Source organism: Siphateles boraxobius, unplaced genomic scaffold (assembly GCF_051911475.1).
Source record: "Siphateles boraxobius isolate OS27281-9 unplaced genomic scaffold, OSU_SipBor_1 11, whole genome shotgun sequence".
Lineage (NCBI taxonomy): Eukaryota > Metazoa > Chordata > Actinopteri > Cypriniformes > Leuciscidae > Siphateles > Siphateles boraxobius.
The window spans coordinates 6,799,111-6,822,116 of NW_027508711.1; the positions used below are offsets into that span (position 1 = coordinate 6,799,111).

At 38.6% G+C, this 23,006-nt stretch overlaps 2 protein-coding genes across 9 annotated transcripts in view; one reads left to right on the plus strand and one right to left on the minus strand.

Annotated features, from left to right (window-relative positions):
• Window positions 1–2,899, plus strand: part of LOC143701616 (rho GTPase-activating protein 24) — a 28,007-nt gene extending 25,108 nt beyond the window's left edge. For all 6 annotated transcript variants that reach the window (XM_077195071.1, XM_077195053.1, XM_077195062.1 and 3 more), the window contains 2 exons: window positions 233–1,232; window positions 1,941–2,899. In XM_077195071.1, the coding sequence (XP_077051186.1) occupies window positions 233–1,232; window positions 1,941–2,178 (1,238 nt within the window). In that variant the 3' untranslated portion in view covers window positions 2,179–2,899. The remainder of the gene's footprint in view (window positions 1–232; window positions 1,233–1,940) is intronic.
• A 1-nt stretch (window position 2,900) lies between these two features.
• Window positions 2,901–22,740, minus strand: mapk9 (mitogen-activated protein kinase 9). Of its 3 annotated transcripts, none has more exons than XM_077195130.1 (12): window positions 22,434–22,740; window positions 13,761–13,912; window positions 12,759–12,888; window positions 10,944–11,002; window positions 10,089–10,227; window positions 8,732–8,897; window positions 8,566–8,637; window positions 7,297–7,479; window positions 7,072–7,196; window positions 6,883–6,946; window positions 6,559–6,630; window positions 2,901–5,575 (listed from the first exon to the last, which is right to left on the minus strand). In XM_077195130.1, exons 2-12 carry the CDS (start codon window positions 13,874–13,876, stop codon window positions 5,436–5,438), a joined length of 1,266 nt encoding a protein of 421 aa, XP_077051245.1. In that variant the 5' UTR covers window positions 13,877–13,912; window positions 22,434–22,740; the 3' UTR covers window positions 2,901–5,435. The 3 variants fall into 3 exon arrangements, with proteins under 3 accessions (XP_077051245.1, XP_077051265.1, XP_077051254.1); XM_077195150.1 differs by having other exon boundaries at window positions 6,883–6,934; window positions 22,434–22,730; XM_077195139.1 differs by lacking the exon at window positions 22,434–22,740 and adding an exon at window positions 21,956–22,217.
• Between the last annotated feature and the right edge of the window lie 266 nt (window positions 22,741–23,006).

Genomic DNA, 23,006 nt, shown 5'->3' on the forward strand with positions numbered 1-23,006 from the left:
ACTGGCTACTCTCTGCTGTCTCAGACTACATCTTTTCCTGTCGGCCACCGTAACTTTTGTTGGTTGCAATTCACAACCTCACCACTAGATGTAGACTAGAACACTAGAAAATCACACACTGAACCTTTAAGTTAGTGTATGTGTTCATTTGCTTGTGATGTCAAATACTTGTGACGCTGTTTGCCACATGGCTGTGGACCACACACTTAAACATCCCTCTCTCCTACACTAGGGGCAGCAGTTGTGCAACATCTAATGTCTGAACTGATCCGTGAGCACAGCTTGCTCTTCTCCAGAGAGAACTGCAACCCTCCTGAAACATCTTTGCAAGCCGTCCACCGAAAACAAAGACACAGTAACCTTGTGGAATGGGTGCATGAACCACCTTCCCACCTGAGGGAGCCTCTGCTTGGCAATGATCACGTGACCCTTCCAGATCAGACTGTAGCCTGTCCACGTATAAACTCTTTACCAATAACCACAGAGAGGAGAGGGTCTTTTCAAAGCCCTTGTGAGAAAAACATAAGCCATCATCCATCAGACACAGAGAGACAGCTTCAAGATGACTCTTCACCAACCAGCTCTACTCTGGTTTATGACAACCACAGTCAACACAGCTCAGCACAAGAATATCTCCATAAAAGACATGTACCAACACCCTCCAGCTCACCACCTGCCCGCCCTTCTATGACCAAAGTGCTGGAAGCTGGGGTTGAAATTTGTGTGCAGTCAAGGAGCTGGCCTGACATAGAAGAACCCAGCTGGAGTCCAGAGGGGGCGCTAGGGGAGAGTGGAGGCAGCAGTGAAGTCCAGGATAGTACCTTATCTGTCTATGACAACATAGTTACTGAGGAGCGGTATACAGAAGACAAGGAGGCCAAAGGTTCTGCCAGCATGGCTGAGAGCAGCAGCTCTTGGTCCTCCTGTGAGATTGTGCCTTTGGAAGGGGGCAGTGGAAGTGGTGGAGCTGCAAGCCCATGCCATGGTTCTCCAGTACAGTTCCCCTCATTCAGAATGGACTCTGGTGAAGAAGACCTTCGCCCTAACTCCCCTGCCTCATCATCTGCTCCCACAGATGCCCCTTTAAGCACTGGCAGCAGTGAAGTCTTTTTGCCAAGTGCTCCCCAAGAGCCCTTAGGTTTTCCAGCCTCCCATGCCATGCAGTGCCTCGTTGCAGGGCTTCGTCAACAGATGACCAGGCAAAAGGCAGAGTATGAAGCAAAAATGAACAGGTAAGATATCATCAATTGCCTTTGTACCACAATTGTTTTGTAAGGGAAAATTGCAAATCTCTGGCACTGTCATTACATTAACGCAGAGGCAGAAACCCTGCTCTACTCTACTATAAAGAACTACTGCCCTGAGGAGTTTAGCTGAAATCCTTACCGGAACCAGCAAAATTAAGGTGTTTTTGATGACTTAAAATTACATGCAGGTGTGTTGGAACAGGGTTGGGGTCTGAACAGTGCAGGAAGGTAGCTCTCCAAGAGCAAGGTTGGATTTGAATGGTTCAGGAAAGTAGCTCTCCAGACCCTTCCATTTTAGGTCTCTGAGTCTTTACTAACAAGCTGATGAGTTGAATCAGGTGCATTTGATTAGGAAGATTATGAAAATGTGCCGTGTTGGTGTGCCTCCAGGAACACGGTTGAGAAACACTAGATTAATGAATCTTGTCCTATGTATTCAGTACTCTTCCTGATCCCCATTATGTTTATTGAAAAAAAAAACTCTATATATAAATATATATAAACCATGTAAATGATTACCCTTCATGGTTGCATTTGTATGTCTCTTTCTTGTTTTTGATAGTGGTGTATTGTCGTTGTGTTTGTATGGTTTCTTAAATGGTCTAATGTTTTTTTGCTTTTGTTTTGGACATTCCATTCTGTACTTCAGCCATGAACACAGTAAGTTTACCCCGTTCTCTTCTCTGTCTTAAGGCTAGAGCAGAGGAACAAGGTACTTCAGGGGGAAGTTGCAGGGCTCCGCTCAACTCTGGAGCAGCAGCGACGCTGGGTCAGTGTGGCCGAGATCAAGATGCGAAATGTAGAGCGAGCCCGTGCAGATGCTGACAGACGGAACGCCACTCTGCAGCAGGAGATGGAGCAGTTCTTTGAAACATTTGGAGAGCTTAAAGCAGAGGCCCAGAAAACCAGTCGCATTGTTCAAAGTTTTTGAATTCACATGCTGTTTGTGATTCACATGCTGTGCAACAAATCTAAGCTTAGCAGCATATGAAAGGTTTCAATGTTTTAGGGAAGTGTTTTCCAACTGTGGTCCTGGAGTACACATTTTGGAGATCTTCCTCTGATACCCCCATTTCAGAAAGAAGTCTTGCAAACCAGCTGCTGAGTTTAATCAGAGAGACATATGTAATGTTGGAAGTACTCCAAGATCAGGGCTGGGAAACACCAGTTTCAGAGTAATAACATTGTTAAAACAGTGTCGGTTTCAGGGCTGTATAAATGAGGGTGCATTCCTGAGGGAAACCATTGCCCCACTTTTAAGTACTGTTCTGTTGCCTGAATGACTGTGGACCAGCATGTTCAAAATAATATTAAAGACAATTTTTGCCATTTAAGTGTTAAAAGACAATGGAATGAACCCAAAAGTAGGATAGAGTTTCATGATGTAGACATCATGGTCTGAGCATGGATGCCATATTTGAGAAAAGAGATTCTAATGAAAACTTGTCCCTAGGGATGCTCTACGATAAGTTAGCTCAGAATTAAAAAGTCTCTGCCCTGGCTTGGGGTCACTGTACATTATGTAATTGAGTACTGTGTAGCTAACACAGGACACTCGTACCTTGTACAAAAACAAACTCTTCATACACTGAATGTATTTGTACCATATGAAATAAAATGAAAAAATAAAAAAATAAAGACATCAATCATTACTTCAGTTTGAGATTTTTATTTGGACAGTCGTAACACATGGTTCTTTTTTCTTTTCGTAGAGAAAAGACGACTCACTTTTATTGTAGACAGAATCCCATTTAAGTTTTGCATATGCTTCAGACAGGTTTGTGATTTGGGTAACTCCCATCATAGCCCACTGAGAGGGCACCCATATGTAGCACAACAATACAAAACACATGAAAACTAAACAGACATTACTAGCACAGAGCAGTTAGATATTATTTCCTTTTACAGGATTTGATTGAGAAGATTGATGATGACAATCATGAGAACTGTTTTCTAAGGAAGATAGTCTGAGAAGTAAATATCCAAGTCAATAATTCTTCAAGTCATTACAGATTCCACCTCTAGTGATAGATTGTCAGTGACTAAACACCGTTTTTCAAAGAGACACACCCTCTCCCACAAGGGAAACAGACACCTAAAAGAAGAGCCCTTGAGAATGTGTGAGCCAGCTTTGATCATTGTCTTGGAGGTCTAAATGACACAGAGGTCCATCACCAGTATTCTTTAGAGGAATCAATGAGTCCATAACAGCGAAACTAATGTGCATGAGGCTCCGAAATGAAAATGGAACACAATGCACTATTGCGTTGTTGCAATACATTATCACTTTAGGGTGAAGTAAGGTGAAGCACCAAATTAGATCTTACAAGCTCAAGGAGGTTGTGGTATGGTAGCAAACATTCCAGACTGCTGAAAAAGAAACAAAACTTGATTGCAGGCACATTACTGTCAATCATTTTGTGATCTCCAGGTCAAGCTGTAGTGATGGTGTTAGTGAGATGCCTAAGGCATGATTGTTATGGTGAAGCTAAGTTCATCCTCCCGGCCTGTCCATCAGGGAAAGATCTACATTCATGTTTCAGTCCATCAGAAGAGCTTGGAGGACCAAAAATTCAACAATACACTCAAAATGTCCTTCTGAGGCTCTCAATTTAGTCTTCTACAACAAAAGGACAGGTTTCTGCAATGTCCTTAAGTTTTAGATGAAGAGGGCTCGTGTTTTCATGCATAATGAATTTAGGGTACAGGAAACATCATACAGTCTACAACATTTGAACTGAACACTGGATGAAAAAGGAAGCAGAACGGTTGACAAATGAATTGAATCTCCATCATGAATACCAGTGTTAAAGAACACAGTCCAAAACAGGTCTCTAATTGAATGGAGTGTCACTGACACCCACATGTCACTGCATTGCAAGTCTGCACACAGTAAACTAAGGCTGAATAGACATATATATAAATAATTAAATGATATGGCCATACAAACATGAAAATTCTTCAGTGTTTCCCGGAAAATCTTCAAGAGGAAAGTGAAGAAATAAAAACCTGCTGACAATCCTGTTTTTTAAAAAGGAAAGAAACCATAAATTTGCTTTGTACAACATTCTTATGGGCTTTTCAAGTTTGAGGAAATAAAAAAAAGGCTATGGTTTGCATTAGCTCATGCAATTAAATGTACAATCTTATGAGATGTCACGAACTTGCCAGCAGTGATTAATTACCCTTGGAAGGATGAGGAACAGGGGCTTTGATTAGGATATTACATCCACAATTTGCCATCTCAGATCTAGATATACGTTTTTGTTCATTTTATATACGTTTTTGTTCATTTTAAACCAAATATGCTCACTTTGAAACCTCTATGTGCAATTTTCTTTTACAATCAGTTTCAAGTTCCATACATGTTTTAGAGTACATATGCAAAATCATAATCAGAAGCTGTAATGTTTCCACAGCACAAAGAAAGAACATTTACACAAAATCTATGTACGTATATATACACATGACTACACCCTAACCAACAGAAATGCATCATTAGGTTCACTTTTAAAATGGGTGTATGTATGGTGACTATGTACAGAGGCAGGCACTATTGTTCCATTTCTAGATGCGTTTAGGCATATTTCAGTGATCTGTAGTTAAATGGTCTGTCTAGTAAGTCTTCTTTGTAATCATGCAGCAATACTTGTAAGAGGAACTTGTTCCAGTTGGGCTCACTAGCTATAAATTTGTCAGAATTTATATCTGTGCTTCTTTTAGGTGATGAAATGAACCGTGATAAAAGCTACATCGCACAGAGAGAGGGGACATAAATGACAAGGATAGATCCAGATATCATACATGCTTATGCAATAATAATAACAACTTCACTAGATGGATAAGATGGTAATTAATATTAGTTTATATGAAGTAAAATGTGAATGCATTAATGCATAAACCTATTACCTATCTACCCATTTTTAAACAGTTATTTTTAAAATCTAAAAGTAAAAATGTGAAGATGCAGTTAAACATACAAGAACTGGATAAAGATTTTTTTTGATCAATTGCGACAGAATTAAGAATATTACATGAATGTTTGTATACGTGAGATGGGACAGAGGAAAAAAGCAAGAGTAAACCTGCAGCTGTATGAACGTGCAGCCACAGTTCTCTTCGGTCAAGACCACGACATGAGCCACACTGGCGAGGGAGAGGGACATGACAAGCGAGAAGTCACTTGATTCACTCCTCTAACGGCCCCGTGAGGGTGTCGATGCAGGAGCTGTCAGTGTCTGAGGCCAGTGTCTGCTCTGTTGACATGGATGAGATGTCATTAAAAGAGGACGATTGGGATGCAGTGGCGCTGCTGTTCACCGTACCATCTACAACACAAACAGAGCAATGCATCAAAATTAGGGCCCAAGAAAATGCACTTAAATATGTCTAACATTGTTATATTTATTAAATGCAGATAACATTTTTACTATTACATCTTTTATAGTTTCAAAATTGTTTTTCGGTAACTGACAGTAATTCAGTAGTTACTTAGCTAGCATTAGCATTGCTGTTCTTTGTGCATTTAAGTACTAAAACCTAAAACCTAAACCTACTAAAATGTAGATGCTACATTGCCATTTATCTATGTGGATCAGCATGATCGTCTCTGAGTTTTACGTAAATTACACTGATACTAGTGAGTTTTAGGCAGCGACAATTAATTCTCTTAACTGTCCAATACAAAAGAAGAATCTAGGACATCATTACTTTGTCATCAAATCTTTCCATCATGCAGGGTTTGACGCTTACTTTTTTACCCAAGGAGAACATGTGCTCCTAAGTTGAGCAGTTAGGAGCACATTTAAAAAAAAAAAAAAACACTTTAAGGGGGTAATGAAAATGTAACAAATAATTTTTTTCCTTAACAAATGAATACAAAGAGACATAAACAGAGCAATTCCAATAGGGTCCTCACACCATCAGTGCTCGGGCCCTAATTAAATAATAAAACTACATAAAGTTTTTAAATATTTCTGCTTCAAACTTAACAACAGCTTCAGAGTTAATGGAATGGTTATATGACTTTTTTTGGGTTGAATGGTGGCCGTTTCGATTTATTTCTTAATGTGTAAAACTTTTTAAATTAGCACCAAACTACTAAACGGACCTTAAATCTCTATATCTATATATATGTCCTCTGCTCAGTATGGCAAAATTTGTCAAATTTATCTAGAATTATTATTTTCATCTGTTTACAGTCCAAAGTCAAAATTCAACCCAATTCTATCAGTTTCAGCATTAATAACTGTCAACGAGACAGAGACAGCTGGATGAATACACCGATCTCACATTTGTACAAGTGACTTACCTAAACACTCCTCTTTCAAGACTCCATTCTTGTTCCTCTCCTCCCAGTCCATTACTTCTTTATAAATCAGCTCTGCAGGGAGAGAAAACCCCCCAAAAAACAAGCAGAGTTTGTCCATTTCCATCTTTTTACAAATCACTAATAAAGCCAACTCAACCCTTCAGCAGACATTAGCTTATAAGGTCAATACTGAAAAACTACCCATTACTGTAGAATAAATGAGAATGCAAAAGATCTTCAGTGATCATTTCTGCTGTAGGCATTCATTTTCTACAAGAAGCTTATAGCTCAACAAGAGGTAGTGACAGCAGAGGGCATTTGTACCTTTCCACTGCTCAATGCTGTGTTCCCGCTCCTCCAACTGCTTGTCTGATATCTGTGGAGGCGGCTGAACACACAAAACAATCATTACAAGTCCTTCTCCTCCTTGGCATTGTACAAATGTCCCATGTAAAACAGTTTCAACTTGACTGGACAGGACAAAGTGACATGAAAGGATAAGGGTCCACTGACCGCATCGGCCTCGGCTGGGTCGTACCACACGTGGATGTAAGGGTGACTGAGGGCCTCCTGCACAGAGATACGGCTTTCAGGGTCGATTACCAGCATCTTGGACAGCAGGTCTCGTGCTTGACTAGCTACATTAGAAACGATGTAAAAAGTACACCATTAAGACTGTACTCAGAGAGACGGCAAAGTAAGATAACAAAAAGACATGGAAGATTTAGAATGCTTTACTTTTGATCTTGTCATGCTCGGTCTCTGATGGGAAGGCCCAATCGGGAAAAAGCTCATTCAAACTGACTCCAGGAAACTGAGGTTTGTTCATCACGTAGTTCCTTACAGTCTCCATCAAACGGTTCATGAACTCCAGCGACGGGGTTCCCAGTATCTCAATTACCTTATTCCACTGGTCAATATCTGAGATTATCTCAATTAAGGAGTTCAAGATGAAAGACTCACATGGCATTGAAACTTGAATTTTTCAACTAAACCAAAAGCAGACAGGAAACGTCAAACGTGTAACAATCACGAGTGAACGATACTTTGCAGAACTAGGTTACACTTTATTTTAATGTGTCCTTGTTACAGTGTATTATAAACATTTAAGTACAGAGTAGTATAAATAAACTACATGTTCTTTCAACAGGGTTTGGGAAGTATTATGGTTTGGTTTTGTGTTAGTTGCATGTAATTATGTAATTTATAGTCATTACTACAGTAACTACATGATGTAATGTGTACCAAGAACACTGTAAAATAAAGTGTTACCCAGAACTATTCAGAGACTAGCAGTATGATGTCTAATCCATCACACCAGGGTTTCATGATTGAACTGTGGAAAACACACACACACACACACACACACACACACACACACACACACACACACACACACACACACACACACACAAAAGCGTTGGATCGTTAAGATTTTTGTTGTTTTTAAAAGAAGTATCTTATGCTCACCAAGGCTTCATTTATTTATCAAAATGCAGTAAAAACATTAATATTGTGATACATTATTAAAATTTAAAATAAAATGTAATTTTTTTTTTAAATGTAATTTATTCCTATGGTGGCAAAGCTGAATTTATCATCATTACTCCAGTCTTCAGTGTCACATGATCCTTCAGAAATCATTCTAATATGCTGATTTAGTGCTCAAGAAACATTTAAAATTGTCATCAAATGTTGAAAATTGTTTAAACAATTTTGATGAATATAAAGTAAATAAAAAAACAGCATTCAGCATTTCTTTTAAATAAAATCTTTTGTAACATTATAAATCTCTTTACTGTCACCTGTCACTTTTGATCAATTTAATGCATCCTTGCTGAATAAAACGATCAATTTCTTTCCAAAATCTGAACTGACCCCAAACTTTTGAATGACTTTGAAAGCTTTCTATTTTCTACTTTCTATGCTATAATTTGCATTATATCTGCATAGTTTAAATGCATAGGTGATTATGGACAAGCTATTGAACAAGGATCAAGAGGATACGATCAGTGCCCTGGAATATGACGCTCCCTTTGACCATCTCACCCATGATGCAGCCCACCGACCAAATATCCACTGGCAAAACATAATTAAATATTAATAACAATTTTATTTTTATCTCTCCAATGGCTTTCAAGAATATTACTGAAATTTTTTTTTATAGCATTACCATTCTCCTTGTATTTCATGCCCAGGATGACCTCTGGCGCTCTGTAATATCTGGTCACTACGTAGGGTGTCATCATGAAGTTAGTGCAGGCGGTTCTGGCCAGCCCAAAGTCTAAAATCTTTAAAGTGCAGTCGGACTTCACTACTATGTTACTGGGCTTCAGATCCTGCGGGGCAGAGATGAAACAGTCTCATACAGTCATGCTGAAAGACAATCTCACACATTGGTATACTATAATGTAAAAGGGCTCAGAGAACACAGCTGGTGATGTGTCATGTTGTATTCGGTCTTTACTCATTGAAAGAAAAAATGAGCCATTATTTAAACCTGAGCTTGAAGCGTTTAGTAGGGTACAAATTATACAAATTATCTGAATTTGTAAAACTTCCATCTGAAAGAAAGTCCCCGAACACTCTTTTATACCAGTGGCAGTGAGAATATTAAAAGGAATTAAGTAAGGGCAAGAAGCATCGTTTGTGAGAAAGATTAAGAAGCATCGTTTGTGAGAAAGATTACTTTTATTGGGTGGTTGTTTTGAATTTGTTGAATGATTATGATTATTGTTTGTGTCCTAAATGTGTAACATTTTTGTTTTTATGAGAAGGAACATTTCCATATTTGATGGAAAATTAAGTTCAATCAATCCATAATCCATAGGTTATTATAGTTTAGTATTTTTTATATAGTTTCGTTTAAATTTTCAGATTAGTTTAATTAATCATTAATTCCCACATTTGTTTTTGCTTAGTATTTAATGAAGTTATATTTTAGGTGTAGTTTTAGACATTTTTAGAGTCAAAGAAAACACAATCACTGTATAAGCTCTTGGAAATACTTAAATATGATTGGTCAATGGCAGCATTCTGTGGTCACATATTTTTAGCATATTGACCGCTGGACTGTAAAATCAAACATTTTTAGTGTAGTGGTGCTAGTTTTTCATATCACAGCTGGTTTCTTAGAAAATAAAGAAACTTCACTCATATCCATTTTTCCTTTGCATGTACAATGCTTAGCATAGGTGAACACACCCATACTAAAGTTGACTAAAAAGAGGAATAAAAAAATCATCTTTTCATCCAAAAGATTTTTTATTCCTCTTTTTAGTCAACTTTAGAATGGTCCCTTTCTAAGCACTGTATTTATTAAGCAGCCAAGGGATATGTGGGATCATTTTTAGTCAAGGTGCAACATTTTATAATGTACAATGTACCAAAAAATGAAACAAATATTTTTAGTTAACATGGTTATTTTTGTTTTATTAAGTTAACTTTGAGGCATTAGGTTTTTTTCAGTTTTTCTAATTATTTTAGTTTTATTCTTATTAACTGCCACACAAGTTGTAGTTACATCTCACCCTGTGAATGATGCCAGCTGAGTGTAGATGTCTGATGCCACACAGGATCTGGTAGAGCAGGTAAGACATCCTCTCATGGTCCAGGTCCATGTGGATCACCTGACAAAGGCTAGCATCCATCAGCTCCATCACCAAGTACCTGAGGAGAGAAACCAGATTCTTCAGGGTTTTCTGTGCTCATGTACAGATCATGCATAGAACTGACTAGCATAAAGTGAAAGTAACCCATACTTGGAATTTGACCTCTGCATTTAACCCATCCAAGTAAGTGCACACACATTAGGAGCAGAGTAGTGAGTAGTGAACACACACACACTGCAAACGTGGATACACGCCCGGAGCAGCGGGCAGCCTTGAGTGGCGCCTGGGGAGCGATTGGGGGTTAGGTGCCTTGCTCAAGGACACCTCAGTCATATTCCTGCTGGTACTGGAATCGAACCAGCAACCTTTGGGTCACCAGTCCAACTCTGTTACCATTAGGCCATGACTGCCCCCATTTAGAAAATAATCATGAAGTTAAAAAGTATAAAACATGCAAAGATCCCAAACTTAATACACTGAGTCAGCAACACTTTTGTAAAACAGCAATCGAAGTGCTGTTATCAGGAGTAGTAATTAATCTTGATTTAATAACATAGAATTTTCGATCCTAAAGCTGTAATTATCACATGCAGGAGTAGGACAGTGCAATTCATCAGTTCCTCTTGAGATTGCATTGTGGTGTCAGCAAAACTATGAATGTTAATAATCACACTGAGGGCCAAAGCACCAATAGACCCTGTGGCTATACAAACTCTGCTTGCACTAAATTACAAGGTCAGCATAAATGCATGAATTTATAAACTCAAAACTTACAAATCCTGGAACTCTTCTAATGACTTCTGAGGCGTGAAGACGTTAAGCAAACGGATGATCTAAAAAAAGAAAGAAAAAAAAGTGAAACATGATAAAAACAAATCTGGAATAATCTACACATAAGAATCGGCCTGACAACAAAGGCTAGGGTCTCAATACCTGATTTTCAATGATAAGCATCGTAGACCCTGGAGAATTGGCCGCTATTAAATGAATAATTTAATAATTTCTGGTTGCAGATTAATCAATATGAATATACTATGTACTAGATTCAATATACTTATCAACCCAAAGTTGAAAGAAATGTTTAAATTATTTTATTTGTGTATTTTCCATTTTTATATATATTAACAGTAATTACCACAAAATTAAATTTAAATCTAAATGTTTTAAAAATACAGATGACTGAACAATTATTTAGAGGATGCCAATTGCAGGCCACCAGTTTGGTATTCAAAGCCCTCCTCAAATTCATTAATGTTAAAAAAAAAGTGTCTCGTATCTCAGGCAACATTCAAGCCCCGTTCAAACCGCCAGCGATACGCAGCGACATGATCCCATTCATTTCAATGGAGCGCTGGCGACTTCAGGCGACATTGACCGTTGGCGACAGAATGTGGGCATGTCAAGCGACAAGAGACAAGCGACAAAAGTTGAGAAATTTCAACTTTATGCAAATGAGAAGCCATTTTCACGAGCGACAACCAATAGGAAAGAAGCCTTTCAGTGGAGCTCACATCACCGTCTCGAGTGCAGGCAAGACAGAATTGTTCCGAGGACGATTTCACAGTTTTATATGATTTGACTGTAACCACATAAATGGATATAGTAAAATTATGCATGGAAAAGAAACTGTCGACATCTCAGTGAGTTTAATTCATACATTTATAGTTTGAATGGTGTAATTTTATGATGCAAGTTTAGTACTGCTGCAGTTCATTTTACAGTTTCCCCTGCATTATGTTGACTATTAGGGACAAGAAAATTGATTATTTGTCAAATTCGAATGACGTTTTAGTAATTTATGACAGTATGAGTGAGTTTAATTTGTTGATTGATCGATCGTTAATCTAGTAAATTAATTGAATCCACTGAACATTGTTGTGGTAATATAAAAACACTCTCCCAACAGCATACTGTTTCTTTTGAGCCTAATTCCTAGTCAAATTAAAATTATATAGTTGTATGTATCACTTGTGATGGTATTTTGTATAGATATGGCCAGACGTGCAGTCTACCAATAAAATTAGAGCGACAGCACTACGAACGCCCACAAGCGACTTCACAGTACAGAGCCGAGCGACATACAGCGACAAAGTCGCTGGCGGTGTGAACGGGGCTTCACGCTTTTGTTTTCATGAAACCCATTCAAATCCCATTCTGACTATACAACAACAACAATAATAATTATTACCATTAAATACAAATTAAATGAAGTGACTATCTTGAATGGGTCACTGAATCATTCTTTCAACCGTTTTGTTCAAAAACAGTAGTGTGTTTCTCTGAGATGTGCAGCCAAAAATATTTAAATTTAATAATAAAATTACTTTATGGAGCAATAGTACAATTGCGATACCAATATTTATGGCTGTCTTCATTTCATTAATAGGCTGTTCAGTGACAGACAATTGGAGAGAAATATCAGAGGTAGTTGTTTAGACCATCTGACATTCTTAACCGGTGAGTGTAACCGAAGTCTGACATTCCAGCAAAAACAGTCCGTAGGTGCGACAGCCCTGACCAAAATAGAGTTGCTCGAGTCCGTTCAAATTGTACTTCTGAGTGGAAGAGTGTACTGTTAAGGAGACGTACGTTTTTGTGATTAACACACTTGAGCAGAACCAGCTCTCTGTAGGCCCTCTTCGCATGGGTCTGGTTCTGAAAGGGCCGGCTCAGTTTCTTCACAGCAACTGGGACGCCAAGTACGGTGTCCAGAGCAGAGCTTAATGGGGCAGAAAAACAGGCACACTCAAATAATCACAATCATCATTGTAGTTTGTTTGTTTTTTGACGCCATGCCAGCTTCTGTGGCCATTATTATGGCGAGAAATATCTATGGTAAAACTATATCAGATTTTAACTATTTATTTTTGGCACAAAAAAAAAACTCCTCTAAAACTATATTTGGTTTATAATAAGAATAATAAACGTTATTTTCTACATCTCAACACACTTTACAAAAATAATAATAAAAGAGAAATACAATTATACAAAATAAATGAATTCATAAAAGAGAAGTACATTCAGGAAATAGGATAGAAAAAATATTTAGAAGAAATCAAATAAGTCAAATAAAAGCAACCCTACAAATGTAGTTTTGAGGGAAGACTTAAAAACACTGGTAAATGTCTTCAAATGTGTTAACTGAGGTATCTCACGGGGTTAACCAGCAAAATCTAATAAAACATGCTTCTATAATAAAGAGTTTTGGCAGAAAGAACATGATTCTTCATTGTAGTAACCATACTCAATGGTTCAAACATGATTCATATCTATACTTGTGCATGGGCAATGTCCTATTGTACCTCAATCCCCTTCTAAATGTCATTACTGTATTGTACGGTTTAGTGTCCATCTCCTGCACTTGGATAAACAATTTAGACATGCAGCTGGCTGTAAAATCCCCCTTATTATTACTGCAGCTATAAACCAGGGATTCAAATCTCTAATGAGACATTCAGGTCAATGACAGAATCACATTTGCTGCGTTCATGACAAATGGAGACAGGCGATGCCTAATGGGATGTGTGATGACGACATCATTAGTATGGAGGCAGATAAAACTCAGCTAATTCCAGCCGCCCACTCACTCACCAGACGATACCCTGGGCACCGGATCCGATGGCGCGGAGCTGCTGGTACCTCCTGAGCACCGTAAAGGTGGAGTCCCCCACCTGCACGCTGTAAAACTGTCCCTCCCCCTCGGTCATGGCTCCTCCCACTGAGTGCCGTGAGACAAATCAAACCTGAGAGAGAAGGAGCGCAGTTGATGAGAGAGATGAAGAGATGATGTGAGTCGTGGCAGCGATGATTGCATACTGAGCTCACTCCCCCGTGTTTACTGCACCGTGTGGGGGGATGACATTGCCGATGACTCATCCAAGGAGAATCAGATATAATGCATAGCCATACTGAATGACACAGGATACCTATAGGATGCCATTAGAGAGTCAAGCCAGAGATAGAGCACAGAGATAAAGGCATTGGTCCAGTGAAAGGCCATTTTTGATGCATTTAAACAAACATTTAAGCATTTAAACAAACATAAAAATTACAAACAAGTGATTTATATCCTTCATACACTTCCCTGACCTTACTAAGCAAAGCTTACATCCTTCTCGAATTAGCTACAGTTAGGGATTTGAACAAACCACTAGGGGTGTAACAATACACAATAACGGTATAATAACCAAGTATAATTGATCCATGCAGTCGGTCTTAAAATGACAATCCAAATTTACCTGCTGTTGTTAATGATAATCAATCAACAAAAAAGTGAAAATCTCTCACTGCAGAAATACTTTTGTACTTCTACACACAGAAGACAATATTCCTCCACCCAGGCGAGCAACCACCAAGAAAGGTGTTAAAACCAATTCTCGCTCAGGACAACTGGAAGCTGCAAGGGACTGGAAAATGCTGGCTGATCTTGATCAACGGCTTATTTTTCCACCTGAGATTGCCACCACTAACCTCCAACCAGATATTGTTTTGTGGTCTGGATCAGCACGCATTGTTCAACTGATAGAGTTAACAGTGCCATGGGAGGATGCTGTAGATGAGGCATATGAGAGGAAGAAACTGCGGTATGCTCAGCTGGCCACTGAAGCAGAACAGCGAGGATGGAGAGTCCAGGTTTATCCAGTGGAAGTGGGTTATCAAGGATTTGTGACACACTCCACAACCCGGTTCCTCAAAGACGTCGGATTCAGTGGCCAAGAGTTGCGTCGCACAGTAAAGAACTTATCTGTAGCAGCAGAGAGGAGCAGCAACTGGCTGTGGTTGAGACGGAAAGAGTCTGGCTGGCTATGTACAGGCCGCCATGCTACGGTTTCGAAAAATTCTTGAGAAACTTGAAGAGTTTGTTGGTTTATTTGTATATTTTGCATAGTAATTACAGTTATTACGTTCCTGTGTATTTTGCGTGAATGAGGATTGGTGTTTGGACAGATATTGTGTTTTGCTGTAGTATCCCATACGGAACCGTTGCCACTGACCGCTTTAACGTCCGCAGTGGGGCTCAACAGCCTTAGTCAAACGGGTTGCACGTATGGTCGGGTTGTGGAGAGGTTGTGAGAGATTGTGGTTAGGTCAAAGGAGCAGCCTCAGCAGCAGGAGGGATGTAAAGGTCAGTAAGCTGGGTTGGGTTGATTGGGGGACGGAGGGGGGTGACTCTGGGACGCCAGAGTCACTGTCGAGCCCTCTTGAGGTGTCGTGGGCTAGTTGACGAAACACTGAGGACGGAAGGTGCCTACTTGTAGACCCTAGAGATGTCCCCTACTCTGCTCAATCCAGACGGTTGTCATGAGGGGACCGCACTGTGGTTGCAGCCGTTGTGTGTGCAAATACACTGCACCTATTAACACCAGACAGAAGGAGATTCACATCACCATATGGAAAGAAGCGTAAATGAAGCATAGGTTACTGTAAAGTTACGCCTTAGTTTGTGCTTATCTTGGCGAAAGCCGATTACAAATCAGCATGAAGTTTTAACATCTACTCTAATGTAATGGAAATCGTGACTTTAATAATTCATGTATATTTAATTTACACAGTGAAGACTATGCAGTGTTTTTTATACATTTGATTACTTTACATACAATTTATGTAGTATTTCTTATTTCTAGTGCTTGAAGTTTTCAGGTAGGTCTATTTCATTTGTGTCTTTGTTCTATTGTACTTTGTTTTCCTATATGCTTGTAATTAGTTTCTTTTTCAGTGTTTACTATAAGTTACCAGCAAGATTGATTTTGTTTTTTTGTTTTTACTTGGGCTAATAGTCTATTAGTTTTGTAATATTGAAAATGGTGACCAGAATTATGAAATTCATCATTGAAATCATAAAAACTCATCATCATGAAATCATCAAAAATAACTATATCGTGATATATATAGTTTTCGTGAAATAAAATTACTCATATTGTGATAAAAGATTCTGGTCGCCCACTCTACCAGCATGTGGCAGTAGTCTGTATTAATCATTCAAGAAGGGAAGGCTAAAGAGCAAACAAGGCAAAACAAAGCCCTGCTTGCTTACTATTTTGCAGTCTTTGTCGTTTGTATGCTTACGTAGCTTTCTTTTTTCTTCTCCTGCACTGGCTCACTCAGCTGAACAGTCAATCAGAGTGATCTCTCAAAGACGTTTTTGCCAAAAAGCAGCCGGACAGGAACACGCCGGAAGAACTAGCCCGAGAGAAACTCGACGAGACACTCAATGAGGGCCTTTTTACGAAAAGGTGTGGTATTACTTTTCTAAGTGATCAGATGCACCAATATTAAAATTCTGTTTGGAAACTAATAAACCAGGTCCAGTGAAGACAGCCTCAAGTCGTTATGGTGAATCTCGTCAATGGACGACGTGCTCATGGTAGACATGGCATAACAATGTTTTGAGAAACTATGAATCTAGTTACTTCTACTCTTTATATCCTATCAAACGCACTGATTTAAACAACTTTTTATTCTTCTTTTTGTGTCATCTGACAAACTCACTGTGGGAGTCTGAATTTTCAGCTTTTCTTTCATGTCCTCTCTTTCTCTTCTGAGAGCAAGAGCAAAAACTACACCACAGCAAACACTGAACCTTTTGTCTTTTTAGAGGAAATGCCTTCAAATATCAGAAATATCATGCTACCTGGTAAACAGGTTCTCCTGTGGGATTCAGTCTTTCTGAGGGATCCTCTTTCTGCTTTTTCCTGTCATTTTTTATGCAACAAAGAAAATCCAAAACTGATTTGAAACTTGTTCAACATCCCTCAGTGACTCATCAGTAAACCAAACCAAGACGAAGTGCTATAGTTAGATAACTTTCACGCCAATAATAGACAAAGCTGGCACTGATATACTAAAAAAAAAAGTTTCAACAGTGAGCTGGGACTTATAAATGTTAAGCTGATTCCTTAAACCCCAATTTCACCATGGCTAAACACTATCCATTGAAAGCAAGCCCAATAATCCAATATTGTAATGGAGCAGAGATGAAGCATCACAGTGTTTGATATGAAAATCCAGACTACAGAAACTGATTCAGCAATTAGTCACTGAAACATCACTGTTTGAAGCATGTTTACAATCTTAACCCATATGTTCCTCATTATCAGATACAACTCTTCATTAGTGAAAATTAAAAATCCGACCGATATCTGGTTTCAATTTATTTATATTTATAATTATTTTAAATCAATATTTATTATATTAATTAATATAATATTCATTTAATATTTATATAACAATGTCAAATCGGTTGTGATGCTTAAGTGAATTTAGCATCACAACAGTGTGATATAGCATGGAAATATACACATACGAATAAAAGTAATAATTGAGATAAATGGTCAAATAAATAAATCATTTTAAACAACACAGGACTTTAATAAATGGTGCTGTTAAAAAGTTAAATCTTTACCATAATGAAATGAATATAAAAAAACCAGGCTGCAACTAGGATCCACTGATAAATACCTTTACGATACATCACTGTCAATCATGGCAATTTTAGGAGCGACTCGCCGAACAATGTAGCAACAAATTTGACTCTTGGCAATTTGCCTTGCAGTTTTTATACTCTACGCTTTACCCACCCTGTTTTATAAAGGCCCACCCACTTAAATATTTCGGTCCTCGCCTCTGGCGATGAGAGGTACGGCATGACGTGCAGCGGCGCCATCTCAATTTCTTTCCGGTGTGAGTAAAATATTTTTAAATGAAATTCAGGCCATGAATTAATGTCTGTAAAAATCCTGATTGGAGCATCCCTATAAATAATTCTACATAATAAAAAAGCAGCTTCAAATAGATCAGTATCGGCAGATACTGCTTCCCGTGATCGGCTCCAAAACTCCTGATGGGTGCGCCATTATCATCAGCATGTGCAACCGCTGATACACAATATTATAGTTAGGGGGGAGGGGCCTTTTTATATGCATATTTACTTTTATTATCACGGGAAATGACACGTACAAAATTTGTCCTTTTGCAAAAAAAAAGACTGAGTTGGTGATAAAGAAAAATCTCACGTTTCAATATTGGAAATATTTCAGTTTTAAACCAAGGCAAGCCAGTGAACATCACACAAGCAATGAGTTATAGAGTTATGGCAGTGAACGAGTGAAAAAGTTTCAAACCACAGTCAACTATTCACTACAGTAAGTAAGAGTTGAGACTGACCAAGCTTTTGACATATGATGCTGCAATAACGGCACATATTCTCTCAGAGGCGACGAGAGATTATTCTACTGCTGGTAACAGTATATAACTGCCTTCATTTATTTTCTTAATAATTCTCTTGTGGCCCACCTGCAAAAAAATTTTTTTGAAGTATTTTGTTTTAAACGAGTTATTTTTGAAATTCGTGTTTAAAATAAAGCTGCTCTTAATTTTCATTGAAGACTGATTATTGCAGTGTTCAGACCTATTATAGACTGTCACTGCTATAATATAATTTGAATTAATCAGGGCTTGACATTAACTTTTTTGCTCACCAGCCACTGAGGCTAGTGGTTTAACAAAGTTACTAGCCACTGAACATTTTCACTGGCCACAATTCTGACATTGATATCATGGGGAAAAAATGGCCATATAGATATTTTAATATGATCTCATAATTTGGCAGCAGGAATATTAGGCTGCCGTTACAATCACTGATCCATTATACTGTTAACTTACACGTGTGTTAACATTCATTTAGAACATAACTGACTTTATTTACGTGAATACTCGCTAAGACCAGTATTTTGTAATTATTTTGCGTGTAACACCAACAATGTTTATCAGGAGCAAATAAAACGAGTGAGGGGTTTGTATGTCAACTCGCCGACGGAGAGCACAACCGGAATTGTGTGGTCTACCAAATCTGCGGAAAATGAGCATTGGAAGCGTTTCAGATATTTCAGTATCGATATGTATCGAAAAATCTAAATTTTTGATTATTAATTGGAATTTTAATTTAATAATAATAGTAGCCTAATAATAATAATAATAATAATAATATTTAATACATTAATTGGAAATGCCAAATCCTCTTGACAATCGCAGATAGCTGATGCTTTTGGCATTATCTCTGGCTATCGTCGATACACAATATCATTATCTATCGGCTCCAGCGAAAGTATTCGGCTGATCTTGTGATGTATGACAAGAAAAAGCTTGAGGAACATGATGCTAGAACACTCTCCCTCCGCACAGACTCCACGGCCGTACGGCTCTCAGTGGTACATGAGTCAGCTTATGCCCAGCCTGAATAACAGTCATGCTGCTAGGCCATGCAGTGCTAAATCACAGTCAAAACGGCCTGTCCTGTTTTAGCACGCTGCAGCCAACAGGACCACTAGCCTGAATTTTATTTCTGCCCGAAAGCTGTTTCAGGGCCATGTTTCCACATACGGGAGAAAAGAGCATTTTGTCAATGCATCCCTGACCATTACAACTAAACTATATCCTGACAAACACGGCAAATGGCAGGACAGCTGTGGAGAGATACGATCCAGACAAAATGAGTTGGATGTTGATAAGATGAGACTAAGTATTAGTATCTCATAAGCAATACATACATGTAACTAATTCTCTAACTAGATTGCTGTTAAAATGCATGAACATTAGGGCAGTGCTGCCAGGCTTTCTGAGATGACCTCATTATTGTTACAAAATAACAAATGCATATGTCAGTCAAATTAGATACAATATAAGATGCATATTCTTTCTAACGGTAGTGACTGGTGGGCCGTGACCTGAAAATGGATCACAGCAGGTCTATTATCACAGGGCCACAAACTGCAGAGAAATACAACCCTACAGTACAAATAATAAAATGCTCTATATTTGCACATTATTAAGATAAAAAGGCATTAACATTTAGGCAGATATGTTTCCTATGTTGTATATCAAACTCAACAGTATTTAGGCACAAATGCATCTTGAAGCTAGTCAAATTAGGCGGATAACAACATGGACACGTTGTGATACTTGCACACTTATCTTCTACAACAATGAACAAATCTACAGGTATAAAGTTAAAAGAAAATACGGGTTCTCTTGCAGTATAAACATGCTTTGTGCCGACCACAATTTTTTTTGTGTGATTAAATGACCTTTTACTATCATGTTAAAACTGCGATGAAAAAGTAGTTGCGACAGATCTTTTCTTCTTTATTGTGACAACCGAGTTTTACGGATAGCGCAGGGACTTAGTTCTATTCATCTGTGATTGGATTTTGAGATAAGGCTGTAAAGCGTTAGCCTGGGTTTCCCCATGCTGCCTTGCGCGCGGCGCAATTTTATCGCTGCTAGGCAGCCTGGATTCCATGGACCAGATTTTCACCTCAGCGAGGGGACCAAACACAGAACGGGGAGGGAGCAGCAAGACGATGATGACGTCTATGCGACACACCGAAGCAGTTTGTTTATATTTGTTTGTCTGTAGAGTGTCCATATACCTTCTACCCTCATGTTTGTCTTGCACAAACGGCAATAGTCGCAGAACGCCATCGTGTACACGTAAATCTGACCCATCGTCTTCTTCCTCGTCTAATTTCTGTCGCTCTACATACGTCATCTGGTATAATTGAAACGATTGGCTATGAGCTACGTACAGCCGCATTTGATAGACATTCGTAGCACCCAATAAACGGCTCTGAGCATTCTCAAACCGTGTCTCAAATACGAGAAAATGAACATGTGGTTCCCTGACCCACGTCTCAATGAGACTTGGGTCTGACGTTAGCCAGGCTAGTAAAGCGTACTAAATGAATGGAGAAGTCTGGCATACGCCACCACAACGAAGACTGACATTTTCACCAGAAGATCGAGGTAAGACATTTTGATAAAAATTTACGAGATCAAATTTAAAACAAATAAATATACATACACATGGACAAATAAATCACAATAAAAACAATAACATGCATTTACCAAATAGATAGCTAATTTCACTTCATGGCAACTTCATTTTAAATACTGTTGCGCCTACTCAGTTAATGGTTATATTAACATTATATGTTAGATTGTAAAAACCTGAGACAAAACCAGAGCTTAATAACTAGGCCTACTTGTCAACAAAAATAAATTTCAATGAAAATTTCAATGAGCACAAATAGTTATCCTCAGGCCTGTCACAATAACAAGTATACTGAAAAACACTATGAATAAAAAGCATGCGGGTCATTGACAAATAAAGCTTCAAAAATTGTTTATAAATTATACAATTTGTTTATGAATAGTTTCAAAACTTAAAATTATGCCATACTATTTAGTTTTTAATTTAACAAACACCATTTTAAATAGTTTTCTTAGTCTGTTCGAACAGTCGCACCACCTGACATTTTTGGAGAATGAAGTGTTATAGTGCATGAATTTATCAAATAATTTTAAAATGAAATAATGCACTAGGACACACAAATATGCACGTCATGTCATTGACCCATGTGCTTAATGAAAGCTTGCTATTTCACTAAACCTAATATTTAACATGTCATCATATACAAGCCCAAATGGAAAAAAGGAAATTCTGCTGACATGTGAACTAGGGGGATTCATACAAAACTCCATTTATTATATATATATATATATATATATAATTTAGTTTTTTCAATCTTCCTGACATGTCAGTTACCGTTAAACTGGACTAAACGGGCGCCACATCTATGAATTGGGAGGTTAAATGTCTTACTCTTGTCTTGACAGGCAGTATGTCAACACATTCCATCTGTTCATGCATCACAACACTTCTAATGACCTCTTTCAGACCCCTGACCTTAAATTAGTTATATGACAATTTATGAATACTAAATACAAACCCAGAGATTATTAAGTGTAGTTTCAAACTAGCACACAGTGCAGTGCACCACCAAGTTATCAAGTCAGGTCAGGCTCCTGCCAGGTTGCACTCACTCCATCACAGCAAGCTAGTTAACGTCCTCCAATAGCAGCTAGCTACATCCAAGCAAAAGATACACCACACAACAGTTAATCACTCACGCATAAAACAAATGTATTTACAGTTACAAAAGCTCGTCCTAGGCTCTTTCTCGTGTCTGCGAGTCACACTTGATTCGGCCTGATCCATCGCGAGGCCAGAGCTCTGCTGCAGATGTGTCGCGCGCTCAGTCCATGCCAAACTCCCGGCGAGTTGCCACTTCGAGACAACACTATCGCACAAACACGCGCGTTCAAGTCGCTCTTTGTAAAAACACGAAAGCACGTGTTCATGGTCGCTAACAGAAATAGACGACTGTCTGAGGTGGATGAATTATCGCTAGCTCGCTGCGTGCTTACCTCCTCTTCTTCTTCTCCTCGCTTTCTCCAGTTCACTCCCATGCATACATACACGCGCAGGCACGCCAGCAAACAGATCCTCTGGACCGCGGAAGTGTCAGCGTTTATCGCTTCCACATTAAACACCGTCAGTCGGGATGATGGTTAAATCAGATTTTCCTCTCTTTTAAGAGGCTTGACAGTGAAGTCCAGAGAGTGGCATGGCTGCAGGGGCGGAGGTTGGTAGTGGGACAGTTATTTTTCGACGTCTCTCTCTCTCTCTTTCTCTCGAGCGCGCGCGCTGGGCAGGGATGACGTAATGGCGCACTCGTCAGGTCAAGTTGTAACTTTTGATGCAGCCTGAAAGTTGCAGGAAGACATTCATTATTGATATCATGTAAGGTGTAACTATAAGACAATATTTTGGGACACTACGAATCTGACTCTTTTTTCAATTCTTACTTTGTTTTAAACGTATCGTTTCTGCAAATGTTATATTTAAGTTCACCAACAACAAACCATTATTCTTGTTTTTAAAACAATGTAAACAGTATTTCAACACCATTTCATCTTCAGTAAATAAGAAAGCAAGAA